The 13528-nt window shown below is 40.5% G+C and overlaps 1 protein-coding gene and 1 pseudogene across 9 annotated transcripts in view; one reads left to right on the plus strand and one right to left on the minus strand.

Annotated features, from left to right (window-relative positions):
• CTTNBP2 (cortactin binding protein 2) overlaps positions 1-13528 on the minus strand; it is a 170082-nt gene that overhangs the window by 7407 nt on the left and 149147 nt on the right. For all 9 annotated transcript variants that reach the window (XM_042970583.1, XM_042970631.1, XM_042970577.1 and 6 more), the window contains 6 exons: positions 10482-10634; positions 10119-10306; positions 6644-6822; positions 3708-3913; positions 3162-3347; positions 722-785 (listed from right to left, as the gene is read on the minus strand). In XM_042970583.1, the coding sequence (XP_042826517.1) occupies positions 722-785; positions 3162-3347; positions 3708-3913; positions 6644-6822; positions 10119-10306; positions 10482-10634 (976 nt within the window). The remainder of the gene's footprint in view (positions 1-721; positions 786-3161; positions 3348-3707; positions 3914-6643; positions 6823-10118; positions 10307-10481; positions 10635-13528) is intronic.
• On the plus strand, positions 8316-8416 carry LOC122236800 (annotated as a pseudogene).

The following is a 13528-nucleotide window of genomic DNA, read 5'->3' on the forward strand; positions in this document are numbered from 1 at the left end:
TCCTCTAAAGCCTGTTTAAAAGTTCACAAATGTAGGGTTTTATCAGATCTTTATGTCAAATGCATTAATGATGATCAAATTAGATGAAAAATGAAGCCAATAATGATTCTGACCTTTTCAACAAACTAAAAGCAAAAAAGGGTTTATGTTGAGCTTAAAGAACATGTTTTTTTAAATTTCATCTGAAGGGGAGAATACGCCATCCCAAAATGTGTCACTCTGGCATGTGGGTTATTTTGATGTGAAGTCAATCAAGACCCAGCTGACTCAAGAAAAACTTTTACCTCTCCCTTAAGTACCTAAAAGAATTTAGATCGGGGGCTGGTCCAGAAAGCTATTACCAGAGATAACTTTTATCTGAAATACCTATCTGTCTGGCAGGCAAGCATCTGCTCTTGGCGTCCTGTGAAGCACCCCAGGCCCCTATCCCATCCCTTAGCTCAGGATGGCATATAAGCCTCAACAGCCCGACTTGCTGAGTCTCCTATCTTTGGGGTTCCCCTACATAGGAAATTAATTTTTCTTCTGGTAATCTGTTTTATGTCAATTTGATTATTAGGCCAAAGAACTTACAAGGGAAAATTGTCCTACCATTACACATTCATTTAGATTTCAGTTTAATGAATGACCTCCATTTTTTAAAAAAATTATTTTAACGCTATTATAGCTGCACAAATAACGGGAACACGTATCATTTGCTCCAAGTTAAAGGGAAACTTACTTTTGTTTTGACAGGGAAGCATTCCTGTTACAATTCTGCTGAGACACAGCTTTAATTCTGATACCTGTTCAAAGAAAAATACAGTAAAATTACCAATAGAATGAACCATTGTCCCTGTGCATCTTGAATCTGTATTAAAAAGAAACAGACTATGGATTCTGCACTTTGGTATAGTTTTTGGATTGAATCCATCTCTTGAGGCGTTTTTCCTCAGGGCAGTAGCTCTGGATGTAGCTTCCTGCCCAGGCACTGCTGTTACAAATGAACGGTCCCTCTTCCAAAATTGTACGAATGCTGCCAGCACAAATGATCTTTAAAGAATGATTTGAGAAGTTGAATTGAATATATCCTCATGAAGAGCAGATCATCAGAGATAATCTCCACACTAGTTTTTTCCCCATACTTTTGTTGTCATTGTCAGAGAGGTGGACTAGCGGCTTTCCCTTATTACCATATAGGCACCTGGGCTTGGCTCCTGCCTCCAGAAGCTGGTGACCTATTTTAGGTCTGGAGAAAAAAAGGTTGTGTCTTTATCAAACGTTATTATCATCCCTACTTATCTGTACAGAATGCAAAAAGGTTTCTATTTTGATAAACAACGGCATCAAAAAAACTATCAACCCAAAGACTGCAATAATCCTTTATCAAATGGAGTTACTGGGAAAAAACTTTACCATTATAAAAAATGAAATAACCAGAGAGGTATGTTTGGTACTTAACCAGTTAGTGGTTTATTCTCCTAACCACTGACCCATGAATTCTACTTTGCAGAATTAGTTCTTGGATTCTATAAATCTCTGTTGATGTCCGTGTATGCTGTGGTTGCACACAATTTTATTAATCTTTCAAATAAGGTTTCATGTTCCAAAGAGTATAATTATTGAATATAAACATCAAATCATTTATAATTTTTTTAACTTTTAAATATTTTATGTAACAGTTTTGAGTTTATTTCCATAATGTTGCTCTATATTCATATTCATTTTATTGATTTTGTCAGCTCTATAAAGTATATATTGACAATGCTTATTATTTAGATAATTATTTGGCTCAAGCAAGAAGCTGGTTTTAAACCCTATAGAAACTGTAACAAACTTGGAAATAATAGTGAAGAGCCTGGATGACTCCTATCTAGAGTGTTTATGAATTATTCCATGTACCATGGGATTAAAGTGACATGGATGGAGGAAAACAGCACTGGACTTGCAAGAAACAAAAACATGGACTGCAGATCCCCATGTTTCCAGAAGAGGTGATCTGGACACACAGCCAAGGGTTTCTGAACCTCAGTTTTGTTACCTGGAAATGGAGAGGATAATACTCATTTTAGAGCTCTTTTGCAATATACATAGGGATAAACAAGAGGGAGGTATAGTCCTTACTGCAGAAGGTCGCCTTGGGAGTCTCCAGGCCATATTAGGGGCTGGAGTCTAATGACTTTACTCCCTGAATCAAACACTGTAACTTTGGGAAATAATGGCAACATTTACCTTAAAAAAGTGTAAGTAGACTCTCAATTTATTCAGTGAGTTTCTATTCAATCATTAAAAAAAAAAAAATTCCTCACGTTTACGGACACACAACTTGTTGTTTATAATTACCTCATGTATTAATATTAAAAATCAACAAAATACGAGCTTAAGTATGAAAATACATTAATGAACAAAAGCAATTTTTCTTGTTTCAAGATGTTAGGCATAATATTCTCTTTTGTAGCAACTCTACTGCTATAACATTGCCATTAAATTATACACAACAGGATATGTTGGGGGTAGGAGTGGGGCTCCTGAAGACCTACAGTTAATTACATATATCAGAAATCCAGTGCATAGAGGTTGGAACATCTTTTCTATCTTACTCAAGTAAGGATTTCCTTTAGAGAAGACATTTATAATTTGTATAATTGTTGACTACCCTATTATCAAAGCCAAAATGAATAGGTCTAACACCAGAAGTAAATGCGTTATATCTTGTCAGAATGAGAACTTATATCTTTTTTTATAGATGATCTTCCATTATATTGAGTCTCTTTGATGATTTATTAGAATGTAAACTCTAAGAGGGTAGGGATTTTTGTGTTTTCTCTGCTCTATTTCCAGTGTATAGAATAGAACCTGGCACATGGTACAATATATGAAAAAGAAATAGTTAAAACTGATTCACTCACAAAGGCCTTAAACTGGTATCAAATATGTCTATTCACATACTTCAAGAAATATATGTGGCTTTTAGACACATAAAAGGAGAAAACTATATAGATTTAGTTGTGGATGCCACAAAAAACAAACGAGTATTTCTCCCAAATAGTTTTGGAAATGTACCTACTACTCCCTGTTCGTTCTATGAAAATATGCATTGAAAAACTCAAAAGCACATTTGCAATCAGAAACCCGATCACTAGTGCCCACGCTCCTCCAGGCAGCACAGATGCCTCCCTCACCTTCCTCACTCAGGCCTGGCTTATTCCAGGAGGGTGGAGAGAAGCGGCCAGACTTCTTGCGAGGACTGGTGCTCACTTTTCTCCAGGCACCGCTCTCTCCTTTCTTCTTGCTGTAACTGTGGTAACTTGAAACTATAGAGAGAGGGAAACTTCCTCCTCTGAAATCAGCCGCATGCTGGTCCAGCTCTGAAACAACACAAATCACGTTTTGCCAAAAGGAAGGCAGTGATAATGCAGTTTCAGTCAAGCAAAACAGAACAATTGCAATTCTCCAAGAAATTACTCTTCAGAATCATGGCTGTGCTTAATACCCAAGCAGGGATGCTGTGAACCAACAAAATTCACTTGGAGATCTGGAATTTAAACATGAGCCAGTAATTTAGAGAGAGTGAGTTCTGAAACAATGGTATGAAATATACATTGAGTCGACATAATTTCTTTACTTACAAAGAAGGAAAAAATCGCTCCCTAATAACAAATGCAAACCAGTATTATATAAGAGTCAGTTTCCTCCCCTTCCCTCCCCTCCCAGCACCAACCCTGTACCTGCTCTCGGGAGGGGACAGCCATGTAGCACGGCTTTATTGAGCAAGATGCTGAGAGCAGCTTTAACCACAGCCTGCTGTCCTTGGCTGGGGTGTTTTTTAGCAGTTGCCAGCCCCAAGCCAGGTTGTCTTTTCACAGAGGCTCTTGACAATATTGCTTCTTGAACTCTGGGTGCAATGATAGCATTCCACAGCTTAGCCATCCACCTTGCAAGAGAAGGGCGGTTCACAGTTAGGACCCGACCTCTCTCAAATCACACACCATACTACAAAGGACAAGTTTGAAGAGCATGGAGAAAACACTAAGTGTTTCTACAGATCTGTTACCTTTCATAGGTAGTTTTGAAATAAGTGACATTTGAATAAGTGACATTTTACCTCAGAAATACAATGTGTATTGAAAAAAACTATTTTATAAAATCACTGAGAGCAGTTATCAGTGCTTAAGTGTGGGTTGAATGAATGCATGAATAAAATACATGGAAAGGAAAGTAAATTTATAGGCAGAAGCTTACAAAAAATATTTCCTGGAAGTGTATGTCTAAATAGCTTAAGCTTACTTGCCATATTTTCTTAATAAGACCACTTATGTTCTAATATTTCTGAAACTGGGGTATATCTTATCATCAGTGGCAAATTAAATCTGTCTACCCCAAGGCAAAGTCTCAGTGTCTGCATGTAGGTGGGCTTAGCCCTGCAGAGCAGGGATGGGGTCAACCAGCTGTCTCCTAAGATGGACCCTTCGCAGTAACAGCTGTAGTAGCAGGACTTTACCCAAGTTTCGGGCATCCAATAGCAATTAAAATTCCTTCAACAAAGATTACACTTTGTTGCAACATTAAAAATAAAAGACACTCGATTAAAGGCTGTAGAAACTAAACTACATCTCCTCGTACAGCAAAGTTTTCAAAACCATTAGGTATCAGCACACGCCTTTCAAGACTATTAAAACTTTTACCCAGGTATCAAGCATCTCTCTATTTTAAGCTCTCTGTTAATGTCTAATGATATGTAATTCAAGAGGAAAAAAAACTGTAATAAGGGAATACAGACAAAAGTCTGGTGTTCTGTAGCATGAGTCAAACTTGCACAGGTACTCCTACAGGTGCTAACGGGGTAAAGATGGCAGGCTTTGATTTAAAAAAACAAAACAAAACACACTTCCTTAAGAGGGTTGTTGGGAGATAATCCTCCATGGCATTTTTGCACATTTAGTGTCCACTTTAGTTCTGGACTATCTTTTCAAGGACGTTAGTATGGCAAACAGCCTTGGAAGATAGAGATGGTGTCTCCATCTGGAGCAGGAGGCAGATTTATTTCCTTACTAGGATAAGAAAAGTGATGTTTCCTTCCAGGGCAAAGGGTGGGTGGATTTGCTAGCACCCCCCCCCCCCCACCTCAGGGGATGGGGGCATTCCTAAGCCCATTGTTGGGCAGTGGTGAGGCAAAGCCAGCATTCATGGGCCACCATGCATCATCCCCTGGGACCTCTGGACCTAGGAAAACCAATGCAAATATGGAGTGCTGGCTGGGGCCACACTGTGAGTAATGAAGTCCTTGGCCCCTGATCCAGCATTGTGCACTTGCGGCAGCCTGACCCGTTGGCCTGCAAGTAGGGTGAACATCTCAGAACCTCTACAGTTGCCGGCGAAGACTGTGCTTCAGATAGGAAAGGCCAAAATTAGCTCCTAAGAATCCTGAGACTCTGGATGTGAAAAATGCTTAAATTTAACACTGATGACAAAAGAGGCGATTATATGAATAAATTATCTGTTCTTTAGCAAGAAAATGCTGTATATATTTTAATATTGTAATTCTTCCTTTCCCCCAATTAGCTGTTTTGAAATTGACAGTTTGTTACAATAGAAAAGATAGATTGTCTGTATCCTCTGCTTTCAGAAATGGATTGCTGCCCGGGATGCCAGAAAGACAGACTCGATGCTAACAGCCAATCACAGAACCTTACTAAGCTGGACTGTGATTAATTTTTTCCTCCTGATTTTCTATTTCATTAACCTTATTATTAATATGTCTATTCTCGTGAGCTGTTACAAAGGAAAACATGGTGAGTATTTAAGTCTCCTTAATAGAGGAGGAAGCTTTTTAATTCATCAATAGAATGCACGCTTTTGTTCTTGGTTACAGGATCCTTGATGAATATCTCAGGTAGGACTTTACCAGGAGACACAGCACTACATGTTGAACAGGATTCCAAGGAGCCTTCTCTGACAGATGGAAACTGCTACTTACTAGGTCTTAGTAAAAACAGTTTCCTTAGGAACTACCCAACAGGTAAGTCTTGGTTATCCTCTGATATGAAGCACAGAGCTCTGCCACTCCATGTTGATGACGGGAGGTGATACAAGGTGGCCCTTCAGCATGCTGGCTCTCACAGGTCCCAAACATGACCATGGCTTTATTTTAATTTAATATAGTTTATTTATCTGAGAGACAAGGGTGCAAGAGCGCACACGAGCGAGCAAGGGAAGGGCAGAGAGAAAGGGAAAGAAAGGATATGTGCTGACAGCATAGAGCCCGCTGCAGGGCTCGAACCCACAAACTGTAAGATCATGACCTGAGCCGAAACCAAGAGTCGGATGCTAAATGGACTGAGCCACCTAGGTGCCCCGCTAAGGCTCTATTTTAAATAGGTAAATAAGGGGGCGCCTGGGTGGCTCAGTCGGTTAAGCGTCCGACTTCAGCTCAGGTCATGATCACACGGTCCGTGAGTTGGAGCCCCGCGTCGGGCTCTGTGCTGACAGCTAAGAGCCTGGAGCCTGTTTCAGATTCTGTGTCTCCCTCTCTTTCTGATCCTCCCCCGTTCATGCTCTGTCTCTGGGGCTCAAAAATAAATAAATAAATAAATAAATAAATAAATAAATAAATAAATAAATAGGTAAATAAATAAATAGGTAAACAAGGAGAAATGACACTTACTTCACTGTCGCTTGGGCATGTCCTGGGACTACAGGACAAGACAGGAAATACTTTGGCCCCAGAAGTGCTTCAGGTGTGCCCAAGCGGGCCAGGCAGGAGTTGAGCTGGCGCCAGACAGCCAGGGTCCAGTCGACAGTCTTGCACACAGGATCACAGGGAGAGGGCACCTGACCTCTGAACTACGGAGACAGAGAGGCCGAACATGGGGCTTGGCTTAGAACAGTGATTCCTTTCCTTCTGTTTTTAACAGTTCACAAATTAAAAATACAAACACTTAAAACCATAAAACAAAAATGAAGCCAGATCTGATCTGCCTGAGGGGCTGGGGGAGGGGCAACTAATCCACAATGTCAAGTGTGTTAGCACGAGGTTCAGACCTGCAGCTGATGACGCAAAATGAAAGGGTTCAGACACAAAAGAGCAGTAAGACGACCAAGAAACCTTACACAAATTCTTAAATATCAATTTTGGAAGAAATTATTATTCATATGCATACAAAGTACCTCACAGGGACTTGCACATAGTGTTCAAAAGGATTTTGATTTCATAAAGCAAAAAATGACATTAGCTATTGCAATATTTGGGTAAGTGACAAGACGGTACATCTGGATCTGTGGCATGTTCGCCTCGTATTAATTTTAATTTCCCTAGAAAAAAGGTCTCAGATAAAATGCAAACTTCATCAAAATGTACACAGCTCTGCTGGCATAAAGAAATTTGTTTCCAAATTTTTTAAACATGCAGATTTTAAACACTAGTATAGAACATATAGGTTTGATGGTAGAGATTCTTTTTAGATTTATATTTTACAGAATCAAATCCCTTTTTTTGTAGTACAGAGGGTTCACAAAAGGACAAAGATTTCTTAGTATTAGGCGAAATATTCTTCAATTATTTAAGAAGTCAGATATGGCTGTTAACTCAGTATTTTATAAGATTCATATAAATCTGTTTTATCAAGTAATTATGATATTAAGACAGGGGACAGTCTATGAATATGGGTAGGTCCTACTTGAAGGGATATAATTTGGCCAAAATGAAAGAGTGGTTCAGTGATCCCCACAGCTCTGTTAAAATGATATTAGTATGTTACATGAGGCTTTGGGATCTCATAATCTCCCTTCTGTTCAAAAGAAGAACAATCATATTTCTCTTTTTCTGATATTCTTCCAGCAAGAATGAGATCATGTACTACAATTAATGACAATTGAATATTTACTTATTAATAAAGGTATAATTATTGTTTATTAAATGCTAGTAGGATGCCTGGTATTGTCCTGAAAGGACTCTTGACTTCTATTCCTTGAAGGAATTGTACGAAGAAACTGTGATCAAGTGCCAGCAGATGTGTAAGTGCCCCCAAAGCTTGGGTCCTATTCTGTGGTTAGGAGATTTCTGATGTTGGCAGGAGCCTCTCATGCCCATCATACATGTACCCAAGGAATCTGTTTTATTAACCTGCTTGTAGTGATTCTTGGTAAGTGAAAGGCATTACCCTTCTGTCTTCCTGTTCTTCACGGCACACCCCTTGTTTCCATTCTCAAACACAGTGGAGAAAAAAGCACAGCTTAAAGCTTGGAACTTACTTTTCAAAATAACTAAAATAAATCCTTCACAAACTACGTGTATCAGAGAAGTGGGTGTGTGTGTGTGGGGGGGTACATTTTACCTGAAATAGTTCCACATCTATAGAATAAAACTGGTACTTTTCAGAGACCAGCATGACCCCTGGGCAAGGATGACGTGCAAATTCATGAAGCTTGCATGTTTTTCCCTGAGGTAATCTATTGACTTTGGGTGATCAGGATTCAATATAGGTTCGTTCTTGGTAGAAATGTACCATTCTGGTGAGTGATGTTGATGACGAGGGGAGACGATACATGTATGGGAGCAGGGAGTATTGGCAAATCTGGGTATCTTCCTCTCAATTTTATTGTAATCTAAAACTGCTCTTATAAAAAAATAAAGTCTTTAAAAAGAATATCTTTTGTGATCATTTATGTGAATTTTTTGGCAAAGAGATTTAAATATTAATGATAAAATGGAAGCATCAATAATATGAAAAGCTACACAACTATGATGGCTGTTACCTCATCTTTCTTCCTACTGGTGGTCATCATACGATGGCCTGGCTTTGGTCAAAAGCATGTATTTATTACCAGCCAACAGTCTTCAACATAGTTGGGGTAGAAAATTTCTCTGATTAAATTAGAAATTTCAAATACTAACTCAAATCACTACTGGCAAGCAAGCACAGCTCACTGAATTACCAGAACCGCTCCCACTCTGTATTTCTCCTCACTCTCCTCCCAATCCTGCACCCACAAATGTGTGCACATTCACACACTCTAACACAGCAGACACAGAATTTTGTTCAGGTACTTGGTGGAGAAGGTAGAAGTCTCGCCATGGTCTGGGGTAAGGGGGTGGGCAAAAAACCAGTTCTGATTAATGACACATGTAGGGAAAGCCTTCTGTTTCTGGGGGTTTCAGAAAAAGATCCTTTGCTCCATGAGAAAGAAACTGAGAAGGCCAAAGCTCTCTTATCTGAAGTAGCATCCAGATTCCTGCCTCTGATTTTGTGTGGTGCCTAAGCCTGGCTGACATCCTGCCATCTTGAAGGGAGGTCAAGAGACTCCCCCAGACCCAGGACCTGACATCACAGAGGTGAACAGAAGTCACCGATACCTGCCACAAGATACCTGGTTATATGAGGGGGAAAAAGCCTCTTTTTGTGAAGTAGATAGCAGCGGGTATTGTGTTATCTGCAGCTTAAAATATTGTGATAGAAGATACGTCTTCCAAATGTGGCCTGTTGGGCTAGATTAAGGGATAAAGTCTTAGTAATCAAGCTCCACCATCAAATCAAAGCTGACACTCATACTGGCTCGATTTAAGTATAGTAATTAAATAGTAATGTCCTAAATTTGGTCGGCACTAGGTTGATTTTGTTATTTGGGGGCTACAGAATATTTTATTCCAAAACAATCACTGAACTAGTTCTACTCACTCTTGAAAATGTGTCTAAAGCTAGAGAATTTTAATTTTTCATGTGACTTTTTTTTATATTTCTTATAGCACGGTATAGCAGTAACATATTGAAACTGGCTTGAGTGGATGGATAATGTTGAAGACTCCAAGGAAGTGGCAGCTATTCTTAAAACCAGTGGTCAATTTTCTAATCTAGCCATCTATAGCATTTAGAACGTGGAGAGACTCCTTGAGAACAGTTAATAACAACAGTAAAACCTATTTGCTTTTTGTTTTCTTTCCTTCTTCTTCGTCTTCTTTTTTTTTTTTTACTTAACACAGTCCAGAAACTGTTCTGTTTTATGTGTTATCTTATTTAATCCTTGAATATCCGAAACTTTTCCTTGACCAAGGCTGCACAGTCACTTAGTGGTAGAACTCCCGCCCAGGCCCCCAGACGCTAACACCCCTTCTCCAGGAGGCATGCTGCAGCTCAGGTTGTTACCTTATTCACTACTTTCCTCCGTAGGAACCTCTGCAGCAGCCCCTGCATGGGCTCACCGTCCCACCGCAGCTGAACCCAGCGGAAATGCTGCTGTACCAGTAAGTCGGAGCCCTGCAGACAGGCCTTGGCAATGGTTCCCATCAGAAAGCAGTTCTCATGAAAGTAGTAACATTCAGACGTTCCGTTTCCTAAAACAAACCAAAAGCAATGGCCCAACCTCGGTAAGCCATACGATGGGACCATGCAGAGTAAAGTAAGTCTAAGAAAGAACAAGAGGTGTAACTCGAACTCTGAACAAGAGAATGATTAGAATAATCTCACAGAAGCTTGCTTCTTTCTGGGCATGGTCTTGCCATTTATTACCTTTTTGAAAAGTCCAGGGGCTTTCAGTGCTGCGATTTTCCAGAGGTGCCAGAAAGTCCCCTAGTAACTCAGACAATGAAGATTTTTCCAAATTCTCTAAGATGATGATGATTTTCTTGTTAACAGGAGACTGTTTCACTGGGATCAGACAAGCTGTGGTCAGAAACAAAATTTAGTGATTAAAGTTTTTACAAAAACCTGTATGAACTGTGTTAAAAATGAAAGTCTGGGGGTGCCTGGGTGGCGCAGTCGGTTAAGCGTCCGACTTCAGCCAGGTCACGATCTCGCGGTCCGTGAGTTCGAGCCCCGCGTCGGGCTCTGGGCTGATGGCTCGGAGCCTGGAGCCTGTTTCCGATTCTGTGTCTCCCTCTCTCTCTGCCCCTTCCCCGTTCATGCTCTGTCTCTCTCTGTCCCAAAGATAAATTAAAAAAAAAAAAAAAACAAAAAAAAACAAAAAACGTTGAAAAAAAAAAATGAAAGTCTGGGGTGTCTGGGTGGCTCAGTAGGTTAAGCATCTGGCTTCAACTCAGATCATCATCTCACAGTTCTTGAGTTCGAGCCCCGCATCGGGCTCTGGGCTGACACTCAGAGACTCTATCCTGCTTGGGATTCTGTGTCTCCCTCTCTCTCTCTCTGCCCCTCCCCCACTCGGGCTCTGCCTCTCTCACTCACTCACTCACTCAAAAATAAATTTTAAGAAAAAATTTTTAAAAATGAAAGTCTGGGGGGCGCCTGGGGAGCTCAGTCTGTTAAACATCCAACTCTTGGTTTCAGCTCAGGTCATGATCTCACTGCCCTGAGACTAAGCCCCACATTAGGCTCAGCACTGAGCATGAAGCCTACTTGTGACTCCCTCTGTCTCCCTCTCTCTCTCTCTGTCCCTCCCCTGTTCATGCTCACTTTCTTTCTCTCTCTCTCTCAAAATAAATAAACTTAAAAAAATAAAGTCTGAAAAGATGGACTAGTGGTTACCTATAGAAGGAAAAACTTGTGAACAGGAATGGGGCACACAGTCACTTTCTGGAAGCTGGGAATAATCTATTTCTTGGCCTGGTCAGTGGCTAAACGGTTATTTTATTTAAAATTATTCATTAGGGGTGCTGGGGTGGCTCAGTCAGTTAAGTTTCTGACTCTAGGTTTCAGCGCAGGTCATGATCTCACGGCTCATGGGTTCAAGCCCTGCATCAGGCTTTGCACTGACGACACGGATCCTGCTTGGGATTCTCTCTCTCCTTCTCTCTCTCTGCCCCTTCCCTACTTGTGCTGTCTCTGTCTCTCTCAAAATAAATAAACTTTAAAAAATATTCACTTATCTATAAATATAAATACATAAGTATGTATTTTATGGATGTATATTTCATAATACAGAAAGTCAGAAGCCCTTAAATGACCTTTTAAATTACACATATGAGGAATATTCATCAAATTATGGAGACAGGACCTCAAAGGTAAGCAGATGAGTTCTCTCTCATTTTACAGACCTCAGAGAGGTTCAAGTGGTTTGACTGGGGTTTCAGCCAACAGTTGTAAAGAAGGACTAGGGCTCCTGAATCTAATCTCAGTGGACCTCCTACTAAGATGGGGGGACTAAACTGTATACTGACCCAAAATGAAAGCTGGAAAGTAAATGGAAGATTACGATTATATGTAGGAAATGAGTACGTCTGTAGACAGAATGTACTTGACATATGCCTAGAACCTAAGCACTCAAATGTTAATACTGTATTTACAATGTATACACTACTTCTGATACACCAGTGAATTAACTGAAATTAAGATCACTTTTTAATTTTTAAGATTCTAAGATGCCTCAGTCTTAGCCAAATTAACCTTGAGAAAAAGAGATCACTTTAAAATACTTGAGAGTAATTTTACCAAGTATCCCACTTTTCACTAATACTCATAATGGGTTATACTCGATTCCCCCTTGTTACTACAGACACAATGCATTTTCACTTTCAAGAGAACTCCTAGAACATTGTAAATGAATCTCTTCTGAGACTGAAATAGCTCTTCTGCATGCTATGAAGCTTTAAAACTAGAAAACCAGAAACAGTAACAGCCACCTCTCAATTTAGTTGCTTTGTGGGGGCTGTTAACACCAGTGTCTGATGTGTGTGTGTGTGTGTGTGTGTGTGTGTGTGTGTGTGTGTGTGTGATCCTCTTCAACACAGCTATTTAGTAAAAAAGTGTTAAAAATCTGTGCTTCCCAGCATTCAAATGTCCTTTAGAAATATATTCACTGTGCAAATGTGATCTATCTATAGTTCATTAAAACAACAGTGATAAATAAACCTCTTCTACCTAGTGATAAAGAACAAAGTTGAATGGTAGGTTTACCTCCTTTCCACCAAGGACTGAAGACCTCCAGCTTTTCCTTGATCTATACTGAATGTACAGCTACCTCCAGTGGCTCTGAAGCTGGCATCCAGTCAAAATCTATCTGTAGCAACATGTACCTGCATTTTAACAGATGCTCATCCACTGCCCCCACTGCCCCCACTGCTGTATCTCTCTTGCTAAGTGCTATGGCATACCAGAGGTGACTGATTCTAACCGGGGGATGTGGCACTTTAAAATGCAACCATTACAAGGAATAGCATCTTAATAGCTTAGGAGACGGGTAAGCTTACTAGTTGTAAGAAATGACACTGGCACAGAAGGAGGCAGGGCAGGGCTCAGTCCTAGAAGGGACTAAGGCATCAAGTCAACGTGAGAACAGCTGCAAGAGGGCATCATGGTGAACTCGAGGCTGATACGTACCTCCTACCATGATGGGCTGGGACTGGGGGGTGGAGTCATATCTATGGAATGGGATCAGGTAGCCGCAGCTGTGGACAGCAGCAGTGTGGCAGACTGGGCTGCCGGGAAACATCCCCTGGGACCCATCCCCAGATGTTCTGACTTATATGGTCTGGGCTGGGCCATCAGTATTTTGTGTGCGGCCTGGGGTGAGATTTGATGATATGAAGCCTCAGAACCCGGCCACAAATGACAAGTGGAAGACCTAGAATGTCGTGTTGGGAGGGAGAAGCCACCAGCTCTGG

Source organism: Panthera tigris, chromosome A2 (assembly GCF_018350195.1).
Source record: "Panthera tigris isolate Pti1 chromosome A2, P.tigris_Pti1_mat1.1, whole genome shotgun sequence".
Lineage (NCBI taxonomy): Eukaryota > Metazoa > Chordata > Mammalia > Carnivora > Felidae > Panthera > Panthera tigris.